Source organism: Sorex araneus, chromosome 5 (assembly GCF_027595985.1).
Source record: "Sorex araneus isolate mSorAra2 chromosome 5, mSorAra2.pri, whole genome shotgun sequence".
Classification (NCBI taxonomy): domain Eukaryota; kingdom Metazoa; phylum Chordata; class Mammalia; order Eulipotyphla; family Soricidae; genus Sorex; species Sorex araneus.
The window spans coordinates 4,763,052-4,782,049 of NC_073306.1; the positions used below are offsets into that span (position 1 = coordinate 4,763,052).

Genomic DNA, 18,998 nt, shown 5'->3' on the forward strand with positions numbered 1-18,998 from the left:
CTTGAACCTGGGTCGGCCGCGTGCAAGGCAAACGCCCTCCCCGCTGTGCTGTCGCTCCGGCCCCCGACTTCCCTTTTTGGTACCCGTCTCCTAAAGGCGCGGGCCAGCCCGAAAGGCCCCCACGCGTACCTGAGGTTCTTCCGCAGAGACGTGGGGTCGTTGGCCAGGAGGGTGTTGACCAGCCCGAAGAGCTGCATCACCCTCTCGTCCTGCCGCAGGTCTTCGTGGCCCTTCAGGAGGAAAACAAACTCATGCCCGTTGCTGCCTGTGGGAGAGGGACACAGTGAGGCCCGGGGCCCGGCCCCGCCCGACGGTCCCCAGAGAGACGCGCTCAGAGAGTGAATCAAGGGCCGGAGAGAAGGTCCAAATACTTGTACGCGGCTGGCCCCGGTGTCCCCAGCACCAGCGTTCTCGGGCCCAGCACGAGGGGCCCTGGAGAACACAGCCCTAAGCACCTCGGGTTTGGCCCCTTCCCCCCTAAATCAAGCAAAAATAAACATCCCTAAAAGTGAAGGGGGCAGAGACACAGGGGTTAAGGTGCTGACCCTGGTTGGTCCCCAGCACCCCAAATGGCCCCCAGGCTCTGGCGACCACACAGGATGCCTGCAAGGCAAGTACCCACTGTACTCTCTCCCTGGCCCCGAGCCGAACTGATTTCTGATTAACTTATTTTTTATGTAAGTATCCCAGTTTACAACACTATTCCAACATGAGCAATTAATGAGTTGGTGTTTGGTTTTTTTTTTGAGCCACACCCGGCAGTGCTCAGGCCTCACTACTGGCTGGGGAAAATCCTATGGGGTGCCGGGATCAAACCTAGAACTACACGCATGCCAGTGCCCTGCCCACTGTGCTCTCTCTCTCCAGCCCAGGTGAGCAGTTTATTTATTTATTTACTTATATATTTATTTATTTTTGCTTTTTGGGTCACACCCAGCAATGCACAGGGGTCACTCCTGGCTCTGCACTCAGGAATTACCCCTGGCGGTGCTCAGGGGACCCTATGGGATGCTGGGAATCGAACCCGGGTCGGCCGCGTGCAAGGCAAACACCCTCCCTGCTGTGCTATTGCTCTAGACCCGAGATGTGTATTTTATTTATTGGTTTTTTTTCCTCCTCAACAACCTGGCAACACTCCAACGCTGCTCCTGGCGTGCATGGGGGAAGGCGAATACCTTACCCGGGTACTGTCTCTTCGGCCCCAGCCCGAGCATTTAAATTTTTTTTTTTTTTTTTTTTTTTTTTTGCTTTTTGGGTCACCCTGGCAATGCACAGGGGTTACTCCTGGCTCTGCACTCAGGAATCACTCCTGGCAGTGCTCAGGGAACCATATGGGATGCTGGGAATCGAACCCGGGTCAACCGCGTGCAAGGCAAACGCCCTACCGCTGTGCTATCGCTCCAGCCCCCAGCCCGAGCATTTAAAGGAGAAATCACAAAGCATGACCAGAGTGCTCTGGCCTTTCCAAACTGTCCCTGAGAGGTGACCCGTTGTGAGAACTCCTTTCCAGTGGCCCCCAGGCACCACAGTGATCCCAATGCCCTGGGGCCCAAGCAGCGCTGTATCCCAGACCGCCTAAGCACCAGCCCAGCTGGTTGGGAATCCCCAGTGTCCCGGGCCCCCGGCACCCCCTAGACCTTGGGAGCCCTCCAAAACTTTATACGGTTTTGGGGACTTAGCCAGCATGTCAAGGCTTCCTCCTGGCTCTGCGCTCAGGCATCACTTCTGCTGGGGCTCAGGGGACCACGTATGGTTCTGGCCATCAAGTTGGACCGCCTGTGTGAGAGGCAAGCGCCCTGCCTGCGGTACTCTCTCCTCTATGCTCCTGGGCTCATCTCCCAGGCCCCAGAGACTGAGAGTAAGAAGTCACGTTCAGAGGCCGCCGGGCCCTTTCTCAGGACCCAACTCACCCTCACTCAGAGGCTTCCCCTGGCTTCCCTCCCAGGCCCCGGCTGCTCTCCACACCACACCCTTCCCGCCCCGCCCGCCCGCTCCCAAGTTCCGGGGTCGTGCGTGTCGCTTATACGAGCCCAACCGAGGGGGGGGTGAGGCGCGACTCCCGGGAGGCTGGGCGGAGAAACGCACCTTCCTCCTCCGCCCTTGGGGCGCCCGGGGCGGGGACGGAGGGGAGAAGCGGGTGGCAGGGGGGCACGGCGGTCCTCACCCATCAGCGTCAGCTTGCGGGGCCTCTGCTTGGACGTGATGACCTGCAGGGACGGCGCGATGGACTGGATGCGGACGACGGGCTGGTTGGGGTCGTAGGTTCCCGGCACGGCCAGCTCGAGGTCCCGGCACATCAGCAGCTTGGGGGACACGTACTGCAGCTCCAGCGACGTGAGCTGCAAGGGACGCCGGGCTCAGCCTCTCCGCCGGGGAGGGGCCGCGGTGCTCCGGAGTCCCCGGGACAGGGGACGGCGCGCGTGGCCGAGACCCTACCTGCGGCAGCTGCTTGGAGATGCGCCGGAACACGTGGTAGTAGAGGTCCCAGGCCTGCGTGAGGTCCTTGACGTTCCCGGACTTCATGTACTTCCGGCACCACTCCTGGGCCTCCATTAGGTCTCGGCCGTAGGCCTGGCGGGGGCAGCACACGGCAAGTGGCACGAGGCTCTGGGGCGTGACGTGACCGGGAGGGCTGGCGGGAACAGCCCCGCGAGGGAGCCCTGTGGCTCCGGCGAGCTCTGTCCCCACAGGCTCGAGGGGGAGTCGTCAGAGGGGAGGATGCCCCCGGGTGCCTGTCCAGCCCCAACCCCAGGACTCTGGCGACCTGGAGACAAGAACCTTTCTCTCTCTCTCTGCTTTGGGGCCACGCCTGGCGATGCTCAGGGCTTCGTCCTGGCTCGGCACGCAGGAACCACTCCTGGGGGTGCTCGGGGGACCGTATGGGATGCCGGGGATCGAACCCGGACCGATGTGCCAACCCCGCTGCTCCCCTCAGAGGGCATTCATTCTCGTCGGAGAAACGGCGGGTGGCCACGGGCCGGTACCTGGTTGAAGGACGTCTCCTTCAGCGTCTGGGGCCCGCGCTCCATCATGGCGTGCAGGGGCTCCAGCACCTCGAACATGCCCTTCACGTTGCGCTCCCCGAAGTACAGGCGTGAGGCCTCCTCCAGGCCCTCGTGCCACATCTCGTGCCAGAGGATGGCCACGCGGATCAGCTCCTCGCTCACCTAGGGGCGCCGGGAGGCAGGGGCTCAGCCTGGCGGGCGCGTCGCGGAGGAGGGGAGCGGCGCGAGGGGTCGGCGGTGCTGCCCGCGGGCCGGCGCCCGGCTCACCATCATGGCCTGCTGCACCAGCGTGTTGCTGTGCTCGCACATGTTCTTCAGGATCTTGTTGGCCGCGTTGTGACGGGCCGTGGTGGTCGACTTGGAAGCCACGGTCAGCGGGTAGATGAGCGCCTGAGCCACACGGGGGGGACGGGAGAGACGGTGAGGCGGGGGCGGGCCCAGGTTCGAGCCCCACTCCCCAGATGGTCCCCCCTGTGCACGCCCAGGAGTGCGGCCTGAGCACAGAGCCGGGAGTGATTCCCGGGCACTGCTGGGTGTGACCCCGCACCCCCAGAAGGCTGCAGGGGGTCCTCTGATTTTCCTTCTGATTTTGGGCCATGCCCGGTGGTGCTGGCCCTGCTCCTGGCCCGGTGCTGTTGGGGCGGGGGAGGGGGTGTTGTCCAGGTCTACTCAGGGCCCTCCCGAGGGGGGTCGTCCACCTCCACGGGCGGCTGCTCCACGGCCCCCATACCTGGGGGTGGTAGCGGCCGATGTCCGTGAGGAGCTGGTGGATGAGGCGTCCCACCAAGGGCCTGGGCGTGTCGATCCTGGCGATGAGCTGAGGTATGACCTGGAGACAAGACAGCCCAGTTACCCGCCCGGGCAGTGGCCGGCCTCGGGATTTGTCCTGGCAGGTGCTGCTGGGTTCTGAGCCGGGTCGCTCTTCACTCCCTACAGACGCTGACGGCCACTGGGACTCTCGGGCTCGGCCCGACTCCTCCATCGCAGCCACTGGGCGCGGCCGCCTCTCCCCGCAGTGATTCAAAGAGGTGAAGGAGTTGTTGTTTTTTTTTTTTTGGGGGGGAAGTGGTGAATCAGAGTTTTACTGAGACTTATTTAGAGAGAGGTGAGGAGAGGAAGAGGAGGAGGACGTGTTCGAGAGAACATGGGCTCCTCCGGAGGAAAACAGCCAGCGAGGGACGGGGACAAGCCAGTGAGACGGGTACGAGGGACAGCAGGGGTGTGGCGAGCGGGCCTGAAGGAGAGAGGTCCACCCGTCCGCATCGAAACCAAGTCTCACCTGTAACCAGGTGTCAATCTGGATCGCCTTGACGCCCTCTACTAAGGCTTCATTTACATCCGGCCAGTGGCCATAATCAAACCACAAGGTGAGGACTCTGGAAAGGAAAAACGAGAAAATCACAGAAAATGCAGCCTCTCGGCTTTTGCCTATTTCTCGTGGTTGTTGTTGTTGTTATTATTATTACTATTATTTGCTTTTCGGGTCACACCCGGTGATGCTCAGGGGTTACTCCCGGCTCTGCATTCAGGAGTTACTCTTGGCGGTGCTCAGGGGACCATATGCGATGCTGGGGATCGAACCCGGGTCTGCCGAGTGCAAGGCCAACGCCCTACCCGCTGGACTATTGCTTGGGCCTTGGTTTGGCTTTTGAGCCATACCTGGCTACGCTCAGGGCTTACTCCTGGCTATGCACTCAGGAGTCACTCCTGGTGGGCACGAGAGACCACATGGGGTGCCGGGGGTTGAACCTGGGTCAGTTTCGTGCAAGGTAAGTGCCCTCCTGCTGTGTTGTCTCTAAGGCCCTACGACTTACACAATTTAAACCCAATTCTGGACCACGCCCCTGGCTCAGTGCTCCGGGGACCACGCAGAGCCAGAGATGGTCCCGGGTTCCTGTATCCTAGCACCCCGCCCTCTCCAGGCCCTCCTGAGAAGACAAGAACCGGCAGGACCTGCTCAGGGTCGGCCCGGGGCGCCCTTGGCGGGGGCAGTGAGGCCAACACAGGGGCCACCCTGGGCCTGCAGCCTCACTCCGACAACTCGGGGGGTGGCTGTGCAAGCCAGGACAGGGCAGCGACCACAGGGGACACCTGACCTGGTGGGCAGGCCCGCCCTCGCACTCTCTGCGGAGGGCCTGCGCGGACTGTCTGAGGCGCTGACCTCTGACACGGACGCCCCGGGACACGCACCCCCTCGGCCCTCAGGGGGAGGCAGGCGCCCTTCCGCCCCGCGGACGGGAGAGACCGTGCGGCACGTCCCCCACGCGCCCCCTGTGGCTCTCCCACCTGAGCGTGTCCTGGAGGTTGTTGCCTCGCGACAGGGAGATGGAGCGGAAGAAGCCCTGGACGGCAGGGACGGTGTACATCAGCAGCGTCTTGGACAGATCCTGGGGACACGCGTGCGTCAGCGGAGCACGGCCTGGCGTGTGCGCGCCCCTCGCCCTCCCCGGAGGGCTGGACACGAGGCCCCCGGCCCAGCGCCCGCCCCAGAGCACGGCCTTGGTAACACCACGACTGAACGCGCCGCCCGGGGCCCGCACAGGAGAGGGCACGGCAGACGGGCTGGCCGGAGGCTACCTCGGTGACCTTCTTCTGCAGTGGGGACGGGGTGGGGCTGTTCTCGGTGCTCTCGGCCTCGCTCTCGCTGTTGCTGCCCTCCGTGCTGGTGGCCGTGGCGGTGGCCGTCGCGGCCGTGGTGGCCGCAGTGGCCGCGCTGGTGACGTTGGGGCCGCTGGCGTGGCGCAGCTTCTTCTTCTCGTCGCGAGCCTGGCTCTGGTGCTTGTAGTGCAGCACGGCTTCGAAGTTCATCACCGCCCACGCGTGCCAGGCCTGGGGCGGGAGAGAGCGGAGGGGCCAGTGGGGCCCTGGGCCTGGCGTGGAGTGCTCTGCCTTTGCAGTGCTCAGCAGAGCAGAACCCGAAGACCCCAAACTCCCCAGAAGACGCGTCGGGGACCGCAGGCAGAGGAGGGCGGGGCCCGGGGCTCGGGGCCGCTCGCAGAAGGAGCCTTTTCTGGCCAGGCAGAGCGAGGGTTTGACTACGGACACTGCGGTCTCCATGTGGATCCTGATCCCAGCGGCTCTTACTCACAGAGCACTAGCGAGTTAGAGGCCTTGGGAAGGAGAAAACAGCAGTGATCTCCGCTCCACCGAGTACCACCGCGAGGCCCCCCGAAGCTGTGGGGTCCGAGCGCCTGTCCCCAGGGACGCACATGGCCGAGGGCTCCTCCTCCGCCAAACACGTCCTTTAGACATTGTTTATGGAACTGGAAAGCTTCCTGTGACCCAACAGGATGTTGCCTGGAGCTTCCCAACAAAAACAGAAAGACGACTCCCGAGAGGGAGCCGGGGAGCAGCGAGGAAGGAACGGCTGACCCGAGGGAGCACGAGAGAGGAGCCCCGTGTCCGGATGCTCCGAGGGAAACAGGCTGGGGAACGGCCACTCTGACGGCAGCATGTACGCTGGGCCTGCCACCGGCACCACCGGGAGAGACTCCTGAGCACTGCCAACAGAGTGCGGCTCAGAGGAAAGACTCCGTGAGCCTGGATCCACCCCACTCACAAGGGGCCGCCACCAGCCTGGCCTCCAGCACGGCCCTCGGAGGCTGGGCGGGGCCCGTTACTTTGTATCAGCTGCGGGGGGGGGGGGGGGGAGGACGGGAGGGGGCGTTACTTTGTACCAGCTGCCGGCGGGCCAGTTACCTTGTACCAGCTGCGGTCGTGCTCGGTGGCGGCGCTGTAGTACTGCAGGACCTTGGGGATGGTGCTCTCGTTGATGCCCTGCAGGTTCAGCTGCCACTCCCCGAGCTTCAGGAAACAGCTGCAAGGGGAGGCAGGGTCCTGTTGGCCTCACGGTCACGCCCGCTCTGGGAAGCAGGCCAGGGCCCACAGATCCACACGTGGAGGGGCGGGGATGAGGCTTCCGAGGCAGACGTTTAAGACGTCACGTCCCACTTGGACCACTCCCGGTGGTGCTCGGGGGCTGTATCTGATGCTGGAGGTGGAACCCAGGCCGGCCGCGTCCACGCAGGCGCCCTCCCCGCCGTGCCCTCTCCCCGCCCCGGGGGGCATCTCTTTGCTATCTCTGTCTTTCACAGGGACCTGGCGTGGGGAGATCTGCATGGCCTTTTCTGGGTCAAGTGCTAGTTCTGTGGGTGGCAGCTGAGAGTCACTTACTGGTCGCACCTGCCCTCACCATCCTTTACAATGGCGTGACCGCCAGCTCACGCGTACCAACTGCCCCCGCAGGCAGCGCTGGGGGCCAACGCGCTCTTCTTCGCATCTTTTTAATTGTAGCTGTTGTTGTCCACGCCCAGTGGTGCTCAGAGCCCACTTGGCGCCGTAGGTGTGCGGAGTAATGAACCAGGGGGGCCACACACAGGGCGGGCCCCGCACCCCAAGCCCTTTCTCTGGCCCCGCCTTCTTCCCGCCAATCCTAGGAAACAGGTTTCTGGGCCCCACCCGGCTGCGCCCTGGGGCCCACTTGCATTCTGGGGGTCACACTGGGTGGACAGCATGTGGGGCCAGCACCTCATACCCGTGCTCCCTCTGACCCTGTCTCCTTCCTGGATGGGGAAACTGAGGCGCAGGGCGGGTCAGCTGCTTGCCGAAGTCTCCCGTCAGAGCAGCAGCCCGCCCGGCCCTGCAGACGGGCCCTAACTGGGTGGCGCCTGCCCGCGGGCACCAAAGCCCTGGCCAGGCCCCCGAGGGCGGAGAGGGCGGGGCTCACCGCGCCATGAGCTTGTGCAGCTCCTGCTGGTGCTGCTGGTCCTCGCTGGCCACGTGCTGCGCCTGCTGCTGCACCGTCTGCACGAAGTGCTGCATGTGCTGGAAGGCGTCGATCTGCAGGACAGAGCCGGGCTCAGGGCCGCCCGCGCGGAGCACCTGGGCGCGAGCACCGCCAGGCCCCGGGCCCGAGGACCGATGCGGGGAGACGGACGCCGTTCCCGAGGGGCCTGGCCAGTTCCTCTCTGCTGTGGCTTCTGGGCCACACCGGGCGGTGCCCAGGGCTTACTCCTGGCCCTGTGCCCAGGGATCATTCTTGGCTGGGCTGGGGGCGGGGGTGGGGGCGGGGGACGCTGGGGACCAAGCTTGGACCAGCCACGTGCCGGGCAAGCTCCTTGCTCCGTACTATCTCTCGGCTCAAGTCATGACTTTGCGTTTGTTTTTTGAGGTCAGACCCAGCGATGCTCATGGTTTGCTCCTGCAGGTGCTCAGGGATGGTGGGGACAGGACCCGGGGCAGCTGTGTGCAAGGCAAGCGCCCGCCCCGGCCCCTAACTCATGAATTCTTCCACTAGAATCCTGGCCCTCCTCTGTCAACAGAAATTGGGAGTTTAATAAGCTTTGGAAAAACTTCTCCCTCGGCCACCTCCATGAACAATTCCTGTGAAGCAATCTGATAATGAGGTGCTGACTTCACGATCAATATACTGGCCTGGGGGGGAAGTTGAGGCCAACGGGGGAATGGTTTCAGGCTCGTAAAACCTCAGCATTGATTGAAAACACTAGGCACATGCCAGCCTGGAATCACCCGCCTCCCACTCGGGCCGTGGAACTCTTCTCTGCCTCATTCCCAAGTAGAACTATTTCATTTCACTGAAATCCCCCAACGAGACACACACACACACACACACACACACACACACACACACACACACACACACACACACACACACACACACACACACACACACACACACACACACACACACACACACACACACTCTCTCTTCCCACCCCGCTCCAGGGGCCCCACACACTCCGGCAGAGCGAAAACCATGGGTCTAAAGGCCCGCGAGAATCCGCAGGACCGAGACCAAGACACAGATGTCTCCGGCTGGCAGCGGGCAGGACCCTGGCCACGCGATGCCCAGGACAGGACGGCGGGGCAGCGGCGTGCCAGAGCACCGCCCTCCGGCGAGATGCACTAGCCACAGGGAGCAGAGCAAAGGCAGCTCCAGCGCACTGGGGCAAGTGCCCCGCGCCACTCTCACCCCAGCACCCTGACAGAAGGGACGGTGCACTGTTAGAAGCTTCTCGCAAACATCAACGCCTGACTGGAAGGAAACAGTGAAGCCTAAACCCACTAATACAGGGAAAGGAAATCCCCGTGAGGGAACGTGGACCGACGTTCACTCTTCACTGCCCAAGTAAGGGAAGAAAATACTTCAGCAAGGACAGGAGGGTCCCGTTATGTAAATCATACGTAAATCTCCCCGCCCCCACTTTTTAACAGGGGTTAAAAGCAGGTCAGGATGACGGCCCCGAGGGGAAGCAGGAAGACTCCCCGGCTTGGGGACCAGTATAACCCCGGGTGCTTTGTTCTGGGGGGCCCCATCCGGCAGTGTTGGGGGCCAATTAAAGCAGCCCTCAAGGTCCCGCGAGCCAAGGCTGACCTGGCCCCCGGCGTTCTCTCCCTGAGAAGCTCTTGGCAGTGCGCCGGCATCAGAGGGGAGGCAGGGCCTCACCGAGAGCCAGAGCGCCGTGACGGCGGGTCAGGCAGCCAGTCCGTGTGGGACACCGTGTTCCGACATTAACGAGACGCGCGTGTTCCTGAGAAGGCCCCGTGAGTCACCACCAGCTTGGAGACTGAGCTCAGTACCCACACCCGGGAGTAGTAAACGCGCCTTTAGCGTTTTTCTGTGAGATCTGCACTGGTCTTTTCTTTTTGGGTCACACCCGGCGATGCTCCAGGGTTACTCCTGGCTCTGCACTCAGTAATTACTCCTGGTGGTGCTCGGGGGACCCTATGGGATGCTGGGAATCGAACCCGGGTCCGCCATGTGCAAGGCAAACGCCCCAGTGCTGGTCAGTCTAACCTGGGCAAGGTGGGGGGCAGTCGGGCAGCGGCACCAGTGCCCAGGACGGTGACTGGCTAGCGCACAGACGGGCAGGCTGCCCGAGCGAGGGGCCGGGGGTGGGGGCTGCTGCAGCCGGACACGGGGCTTAAACGCCAGAAGCCTGGCCAGGTGCTGACAGAAAATCAACGGCCAAAACCAGAAATCAGTCTGGACTCGAGTCCAGTGTTTCATGGACTCAGCCGGCCCAGTGTGACCGTCTTGCTACGCTGGACGTGGAGGCGATTTATTTTCAAGGAATTAAACACGTCAAACAAAAAATGCCTTGTTTTCCCATCCCCGGGAAGTGGAGGAAGATGATTCTGGCGGGGGAAGAACTCGCCACCCGGCGCCGAGAGCCTGGGTGGTCCGGGGCAGGACCGGCCTCATCTCAGTGACCCTCGGAGGACCAGCCTTCCCTCGGGCCCGCTTCTCCCCACTCGCATCTGCCGCTGACAAGGCGGGAAATGTCACGCAGAGACGTGACCTCTGGCCACGGGCGGGAGGCAGGGTCTCTCCTGGCACCAGAGACTGAGCTGCGCTGGCCTTGGGCCCTGGACGCTCTCGGGCCCGACTCCTGGGCTTTCAGTGCACGTGGCGCTGTGGCCCCGCCAGAGTCCCCCTCCCGGGGAAGGTGCTGACCTGCGCAGGAGCCGGGATGTCGCCAGAGGCCGCCTGGGGCAAGACACACAAGGCCCGAGGCCCGTGGGAAGGGACCCAGACGGCTCGGCCCTGGCCTGGAGACTCGGAGGCTACACCAAACGGGGGCCAGGAGCCATAGCCGCGCGGGCGCCGGAGGGATCTGGGGACCATGGGCGTGTCCCAGGGAGCCGCACCAGCGCAGGGCTCCCCGTCTCACACAGGCGGGACTCAGTTTCCAACAAGGAAGCACCTCAAGCACAGGGCTGAGGCCAGATCCATCCCGAGCACAGAGTCAGGAGTCAGCCCCGTGCAGCCAGGCTGGACCCCGCTAAGGAAAACCTAACCCGCCCCAAACTCTCACGGCTTCAGCAAGCACAACCAACGTCTCGTCACGAAGCCCCCCGCCGGCTCCGGGCTCTGGGGGCGCACGGGGACGGGGGAGCCGGGACCCCCGTCTCCTCCATGGGACTGTGGGGGACCAGCAACCCCAGTCTCGCCAGGAGCCCCCGATGCCCCGGCCCAAGCTGGCCTCAGGGGATGCTCCCGGGTACCAGCAGGACGCTCTGGGTAGACGGACAGGAAGAAGCTACGTCGGGGGCTGGAGCAATAACACAGCGGGTAGGGCGTTTGCGCCTTGCACGCGGCTGACCTGGGTTCGATTCCCAGCATCCCATATGCTCCCCTGAGCACGGCCAGGGGTAATTCCTGAGTGCAGAGCCAGGAGTAACCCCTGTGCATCGCCGGGTGTGACCCAAAAAGAAAAACAAACAAACAAAAAAAAAAAAAAGAAAGAAGCTACGTCTGGGAGAGCCTGGTGGTCCGGTGGAAGTTCCAGTCCGTTTTCCCAAACAACTTTAAATGGCTGAGCACCGCCCCTGGCTGAGCATCGCCGACAGGGCCCTGGGCTCACCCGGGAAGCAGCCCTCAGCCCAGAGAAAATGATGAGACCCTCATTAAAAAAAAAACAAACTTAAATTCAACAGCCCACGTTCTTTGAAGGGGAAGAAATTGTGCCTTCTTGTTTCTTCCTCTTCTATTTTGTGACACAAGAAAGTTCTCCCTGACGGCGTGAGGAGAGGAAAAGGGAGACGCACACCTCCGAGGGGGAAGGCGGCTTCTCCGGAGAGGAAAAGGCGGAGGAGCAGGGCCTGGCCAGCGAGGTGCACGTGGAGGGGCTCTCGGGGGCTCACGGAGCCCCCCACCCCCCCACCCCGCCTGCTCGCCAGCACATCTGGGCGTCTCGGGGTCGTGGATCACCCTCGAGGAGGACTCACTAGTTGGGCGGCATCACCCTGGGGGAGCCTGAACCGAGACCACCCCCCGCCCCCCCGCCAAGCCTATGTCCCACCCCCGCCACCGCCTGAGGCCCTCCTGGGAACGGGAGCGCGTCGCTCGGGGACGAGCCCGGGGATGCTGACCTTGCGAGCACTCTTCCACATGTTCTTCATGTAGGCGTAGGTCACCTGCGGGTGGACGGTCGGCAGGGGGTGGTCGAGCTGTCGCGACGGGTCCACGCCCAGGAGCAACACTAACGTCTTGTGAGCCAGGGCCTGGAAGCCAGGGGCGGCGGGTCAGACCCGGAGCCGGGCCCTCGCCCCCCCCCCCACCCCCGCCCCCCGCCACTCACCAGCCGGCCGCTCTTGCCGCACAGGCTGGCGTACTTGAGCCACGTCCGCATGTCCTCGTGGGGGCTGACCACGAGGGAGCGCACCATCAGGATCTTCTGCCAGTCCTCCACGATGCGCTGGCAGCCCTGTGGGGGTGGGGGGGGGGGGGGGTCAGCGGCGAGCCCCGAACAGGAGCTTCCTGCAGACCCTCCTGCTCAAGGCCTCTCTCTCAGCACCCGGGCGGCCGGGGTGGAGGAGGCAGCCCCACGGGCCAAGCGCACGCCGGCCTGGGTTTGATCCCGGGCACCACACGGTCCGCTGAGCACCGCGAGGAGGGTGCTGAGCACTGAGCCAGGAGCACCGTAAGGGGTGGCCCAAACCCTCAGTAACTGGGTTGGAGAGAGAGCGCCTGCTTTGTGCACCTCGACCTGGGTTCGAGCCCCAGCACCATCTACGCGCACTGAGCACAGCCGGGCACAGCTCAGACAGAGACGAGCGGCCTCCCTGCGGGGCCACCCCGCGGCCCAGGAACAATTTGTGTTTTCAACCTGAGAGGCAGAACATGAGCTCCGGAGACCAAATCTTGGCTAATTTCTTGGTGTTACTGGAAGGCTGGGGAAGGGGTCGGGCCACACCTGGCAGTGCTCAGGGCTTACTCTTGGCTCTGTGCTCAGGGATCACTCCTGGCAGGGACCGGGAGCCATGCGTGGTGTCAGGGGTCAGCCACGTGCGAGGCAAGGGTCCTACCTACTGTGCCAACTCTCCAGCCCCACAAAATAATTTTTAATTAAAAAAAAATAATAATAGTATGAATTAACTGTGACAAAGGGGCTAAGTTAACTTATCTCGGGAGAACACAGTGAGTCTTTCCTCTCCACCTTCACGGAGTCACCAAGACCCAGAGGAGAGACGGGCCGAGGGCTCTGTGCTCCGGGGCAGGCCTGAGACCCACGCAGCTCCCGTCTGTGGGGAGAGCCCCCCGACCAGAGGGGCTGGTGTTCCCAGGCTCTTCTCGTTCCTCTGGTGCTGGAGCTGCTCCCAGCTCTGGGCTCCGGCAGAGCCCGTGGCCCGAGGGTTTGGGCCCGGCCAGGGCAGGCGGGAGCTCTCGCCCCGGCTACTCTCCTGGCAGGGAGCTGTCCGGGCCTGAACACAGACCCTGACCGGGCCGGGCCCTCACCGTGAGGAGGGCTGCCCGCAGGACACCCCCAACCCCACGGCCCCCGGTCCAGCACACGCGGCCCCGACGAGCCGTGCCCCCTGGCGAGCTCCCACACACGCTTCAGGCTTCATTTCCTGGCCTGCCCACATCTCTCCGTCTCTCTGCGTGTGACCATAATGATTTGGACAGTCAGAAAAAAAAAAAAACCAATAAAACCCAGCAGAAAGAGTGCAGAGTGATTTGTGGGGCTCCTTCCCCCGGGCTGACATCACCTGGACCCTGCCAGCCAAAAGGCATCTTGGCTGAGACAGGAAGGTCGGGAACACTAAGGATGCTGACGGCATCTTGGCACAGAGAGGTCGGGCGTGGGTGTCCCCTCCCCAGATGCACCTTCCCACCCGCCCTGGCTGGCGCGGCGGGAGGGTCCGAGAGCTCTGCTGTGGGAACGCCTCCCCTCACCACAGACGCCCGAACCCGGTGCGCTGTGCGAGTCCGGGGCAGGACTGCTCTGCTGCATTCTTCTCTGGTGTGCGGTGGACAACTTTCCACCAAAACATTCCCTGGGCATTGCGTGACCGCCAATAAAACCTGTGCAGGAACTGCCTGTGCCCGGCCGGGTGCTGGGGGCCACCTCCCTCGGCCTGCGCCTGCGCCGTCCCCGGCAGGACTGTGCCCGGCATTTCCCGGGCAGGAATGAAGCTTGTTTTTTTTTTTTTTCTTTTGGGGTCACACCTGGTGATGCTCAGGGGTTACTCCTGGCTCTGCACTCAGGAGTCACCCCTGGCAGTGCTCAGGGGACCCTATGGGATGTTGGGAATCGAACCCGGGTCGGCCGCGTGCAAGGCAAACGCCCTCCCCGCTGTGCTACTGCTCCAGCCTCAGGAACGCAGCTTGGAGGGAAAAGGCTCTCAGCCCACGGGGCACACAGGGGCGCTGGCTGCCCGGCCCGGCGGTGACGGGGACACCCGGCCTCTCTCCGCCCAGGGCCGGGAGCACTGTGCCACGAGTGCAGCTGGGACTCGCGGCTCCTCACCAGAGGCTCAGGACAGACAACGGAAACGCTCCACCGGGAGCTCCAGCGGGAGTCTGACCGGGCGGAGCGAGCACCACCGGCCCAGGGGAAGCTGAGGAGCTGGCCAGGGCACGGCAGGGACCCAACGACGGGCCGGACGCCAGCAGCCAGCGAGTGTTTTTCCGCTCCTGGGTGGTGCTGGCGGTGTTCTGGAAGCGTCCAGGACCCGGGCAGCAGGGAGCCTGGGTCTGCGCCCAGACACTCGAGTGGCCTAGGACGGGGCCCGACTGGCAGCATTTCTGAAAACCTTCCAGGTCGTTCTGTCGCGCAGCCACCGCTGGGAACCGCTGACCCAGGGCTACGGTCCTCCAAGGGCGCCGCGTGTCACTGGGTGATTACCTTGGGCATTAACGCTCAGGAGGCCCGGGGGCCACTCCCGGCTATTCCCGGCCAGGCCTGAGAGCGAGGTGGTGCTCGGGCCGCAGCGCTGGGGATTCCCCAGGACACCCCTGAGGTGGTCGGGGCCTTCGCTCTGCAGCCGGCTGAGCTCGGGGAACCACGAGGCGCGGGGAACTGAAGGGCCCGTAACATCACTGACCAAAGACTTTTCATTCCGATCTCCAGGTTTGGGAAGGAAAACTCGGTCCCTCTCTCACAGCCGTTAGGTCTGCCGGCACGGACAGCTCGGAGAGGCGGCGGGAGGGGGAGGGGCAGCCGACGGCTTCCCAGTCTCACCTGGAGTCTCTCCCACCAGATCTGGCGGATGATCTCGCGCCGCTCGGGGACCAGCTTGTACTGGATGACCTCCTCCAGCTCGGACAGCATGTGGCAGGAGACCATGGCCTGCGGGGAGCCCACAGCCAGTCAGGAGCGGGCGCCTCTGGGCGCGCAGACCCGCTCACTGAGGAAGGCGTGGGGCGGCCCCGAGAGCGGCGGCCACACTCACCCCGTAGGCCCGGCTGTAGCTCTCGCCGGCCATGGCGGTCAGCTCCGCGTCCAGCAGGTCCCGGGCCTTGTCGATGCACTGGGGGAGAAACAAGGAATCCCGGAATCGATCTGTTCTTACTGAGAAAATGTGGGGTCGAGCCGCGTGGCGCTTGGGGGCTATTCCCAGCTCGAAGCCTGAGGCTGGCTCCCAGGGAGGCCTGGGGGGACACAGGGGCCCGGTGTGAGGCCGGGAAGACCCCCGGGTCGGGGCGGTGGAGCCGACAGGGCTCTTATTCTCAGCCTGCCGCTGCGCTCCAATCCCAGTGGCGAGACGTTCACCCGAGGGGCTGGAGAGCCCAGCGGGGCGGGCGCTGGCCTTGCACGCTCACCTGGGCTCGATCCCCGGTACACCCTGAGCATGGCCAGGAGTGACCCCTGAGCACAGAGCCAGGAGAAAGCCCTGAGCACAGCCAGGCATGGCCCCAAACCAAACACGTCGACATGAACAACCAAAGAGATCAAAGGGAAGGATCCTCCCCAGGCCTGAACAACTAGAGAAGAGAATTATCTGCAAACCCAAAACCCACCAAACCCAAACAACCCGACACCCAAAAGCAGAATGACCCGGGAGGAGGGGACCCAGCACCCCCCACCCGCACAGCGAGGAGCCGAGTCCCTGCACTGCCCTCCTTGCGCTTTTCCTCGATGGCCTGTCCTACGTTTGGTCCCTGGGTGGGGGCCACACCCAGCGATGCATGTGGGGCCGACTCTGCCCCGGGCTACTCCTGAGCCCTCACCCTGCAAGGCGCCCAACAGCTCCAAGGCAGGGCTGGGGACAGGGACACCCCCGGGCCCAGTTCTCTCTCCCTGCGTCCAAGTCAGGGCAGACAGCGCCGCAGCAGGACCCGTCTCCCCCGTCAGAGGCTGCATGTGGCGCTTCTTCCCACAGCGCTTAAGGGTGCCCCGCCCCCAGCCAACGGCGAGGTCAGCTGCCCGCAGGCCCAGCCAAACCGGGAGGATGCGGCGACTTCCCCGTGTCACCCCGCGAGCCGGCACAGACTTCCCAGACCAGGCGCAGTCCCCGGGCACAGACAGCTGTGCCAACTCCAGCTCTGGCACGACACGCAATTCCTCTCCCAGAAGGAACGCGATGGCACGGTCACGGGATACGACGGTGGCCCAAGCGCTAACTCCCAGAGCAGGGAGCGGCTGTGGAGCACGTGCTCCTGAGTGCTCTGCCCCAAAGGGCTCGCAGGGCCTGAGCCACACACCGGAGCCCGGGCCCCAAGCTGGTCCTTGGCGAGCCTGGCCGCAGGGGGGGGGCGCGGGGGGGCTCTTACCTGCTGTGCCAGGGAGAAGAGGTCCTGGTGGAGCGCCAGCACGGCTCTGTAGAAGGCGCCGTCGTGGGTGTCCCGGGGGATCATGCAGGTGTACTCCTCCATGCTGTCCCACTGACCTGCACCGGCAGAAACGCGCCCGGTCAGCAGGCTGCGCCCCGGGCCGCAGCTCCGACAGGCCCTGTCAGCGTCACCTGCGCTCGGCTTGGGCCGGATCAGTCTGTCACGGCCCCTGCGTGACTCGACGCTCCGGGCTGGAGCGAACCCAGCGAACGAGAAGCCACATCTGTCTTCCGAGCCCACCGCTGCCGGGGGCGCTGGGCGGCCGCGGGACGGCAGGAGAGCCCGGGCTGCACACCCAGGTTAGCGCACGGCCCCCCCGGGGCCCAGAGCTCTCCCGCCTCTCGAGGTGAAACGGAAGGGCCGGCGGCCCCGCCAGCCGAGCACCTCGCCGTCCAGGGCTCACTGGATACCACATTTCCAAACTGAGAACAATCACTACACAAGACGGGGACAGGACGAGATGGACAGTGTGTCTCACCCTGGCAGTACCTTTGCCTCAGGGGAGAGGAGACAGATATTTTAAGAGACTCTGTGATCCCAGAGTGCTGGGCTAGGTCACAGCACAGCGGGCCCTGTGCCAGGCCGTCGGGGTAAGGCCGTGTCTGGGAGGGGCGGTCACTTCCCCTGGCGGGGGCAGCATGTACCAAAGGCCGAATTTCTCAGGCCATCTGCAGAAGAGATACCAGCTTCATCAGCGGCAGCCCGCAGGGCTGCCGACTTTACAAGGCATGTTCCTGCCTCTCACCCCAGACCTGGGCTCGTCCATTCTCTCTGCCTCCGGGCAAAAGCAAACAGCGAGGGATGACTCCTCAGGAAGCAATTTGTTTTGAAAAATGCTCTGGATGCAGCCCAGAGCTCATGAAAGGAAAGGATATAAAGCCCATGACTCAAGAGGCATAGAATGGAGGCGGAGGTGATCAAGTCCTCCTCGGGACGCGGGGGGGGGGGGGCAGCTTTCCTAGTGTGGCCCCTTAGCCCTCTCCTCAAAGGGTCTCTAAAGAGACGCGCCAAAGCTCTCGGCTGGGGCCTGGCCCCGCACACCCACACGGCCCCTCAGAAGGAACTCTGCTTTAAAGCGCACTGTAACAAAACCATCCAGCACTTGTATTTGTAATGTCTGAAAAAGGCGAGGAGCACACAGGAGATCATTATAACACCCTTACACACACACACACACACACACACACACACACACCCCTCTATTCAAAAAGAAAGACAGCTATCTTTCCTCTTGTGTCTGAGACAAATCAATGATGGGCAGAGCACACACGCACACACACACACACACACACACACACACACACACACACACACACACACACACACACACACACACACCCCTCTCTATTCAAAAAGAAAGACAGCTATCTTTCCTCTTGTGTCTGAGACAAATCAATGCTGGGCGGAGCTCCGGCAACCATGGTGGATTATGAGGCACTCTTGAAAACTGACGCCCCATGCGAAGAATAGTTGTAACAGGCTAACGATGACGAGCCAGAATGCTGACCTGGGAACTCCCACCTCTGAAACTCATTTATAGGAGACATAACTACTAGTTTACCTTCAGATCAACATGAACTGTAGAAAGATCCCTGAAGTCTTTACTTTCGGATTAAAAAGGAAAAACACCTTCCTGACCCATCTCAGTTCTGATCCTTACTAACTCTCCTTGTAAGGAAAGTCACTTTCGCTCGGGGGGGTGTGGGGGGGAGAGAAGGAAGCCGCAGGTGAGAGCGAAGGCTGACTCTGGGCCCCGGGCGGGTGGGTGGGCACGGCCTTACCTAGGCCCCAGGCGGCGGCGGCGGCCATGCGGGCCATCTTGGCCTGGGTCTCGTCGTTGACCAGAGTCCACTTCTCACAGCACTGCTGGTGCAGCTGTCCCCTGGGGAAGGGAACCAGGCAGCCGGGTTAGCTGAAGTCATGTCTACGCCCGAGTCTCTTCCTCTCGGCCCGTGGGACGGGCAGGCTGAAGTGCTGTCCCAGGGCCAGACCGGAGAGAAACAGGCGGCATCTACCGTTTCTTCTTTCCCAGGGCCGTAACCTGTCTGAGAGCTTGTATCGAGCCCTGTGGCGCTCCACGGGGCCGGGGCGTCTGCCTTGCACACGGCCAACCCGGGTTTGAGCCCATATGGCCCCCCGGGCACCGCCAGGAGTGATTCCTGAGTGTGGTCACGAGTGACCCCTGAGCATCACAGGGTGTGACCCAAAATCAAAAACAAGAGTGAAATCCCATCCATGGGGGGAGCTGTGGGAGGGGGCGAGGGGCCCGGCCAGAGCAAGGGGGCCACACAAGAGGTGGACTGACTTGCTCGAACACCCCCGTCGTCAGCACCAAGCGACTTCTCTCGGGCCCCTTCCCTGCGGCAGGCCGAGAGAACGTGATACGAAGAGACCCCTGGACATTCCCTTTG

At 63.3% G+C, this 18,998-nt stretch overlaps 1 protein-coding gene across 1 annotated transcript in view; it reads right to left on the reverse strand.

Annotated features, from left to right (window-relative positions):
* MTOR (mechanistic target of rapamycin kinase) overlaps window positions 1-18,998 on the reverse strand; it is a 113,482-nt gene that overhangs the window by 15,104 nt on the left and 79,380 nt on the right. The window contains exons 31-47 of the mRNA XM_055138868.1: window positions 18,369-18,469; window positions 16,528-16,643; window positions 15,207-15,284; window positions 14,996-15,103; window positions 12,110-12,235; window positions 11,901-12,032; window positions 7,732-7,844; window positions 6,705-6,822; window positions 5,583-5,834; window positions 5,292-5,392; window positions 4,285-4,381; window positions 3,736-3,834; window positions 3,273-3,395; window positions 2,985-3,167; window positions 2,437-2,571; window positions 2,165-2,339; window positions 130-265 (exon numbers count right to left, since the gene is read on the reverse strand). Of these exons, the coding sequence (XP_054994843.1) occupies window positions 130-265; window positions 2,165-2,339; window positions 2,437-2,571; window positions 2,985-3,167; window positions 3,273-3,395; window positions 3,736-3,834; window positions 4,285-4,381; window positions 5,292-5,392; window positions 5,583-5,834; window positions 6,705-6,822; window positions 7,732-7,844; window positions 11,901-12,032; window positions 12,110-12,235; window positions 14,996-15,103; window positions 15,207-15,284; window positions 16,528-16,643; window positions 18,369-18,469 (2,193 nt within the window). The remainder of the gene's footprint in view (window positions 1-129; window positions 266-2,164; window positions 2,340-2,436; window positions 2,572-2,984; window positions 3,168-3,272; window positions 3,396-3,735; window positions 3,835-4,284; window positions 4,382-5,291; window positions 5,393-5,582; window positions 5,835-6,704; window positions 6,823-7,731; window positions 7,845-11,900; window positions 12,033-12,109; window positions 12,236-14,995; window positions 15,104-15,206; window positions 15,285-16,527; window positions 16,644-18,368; window positions 18,470-18,998) is intronic.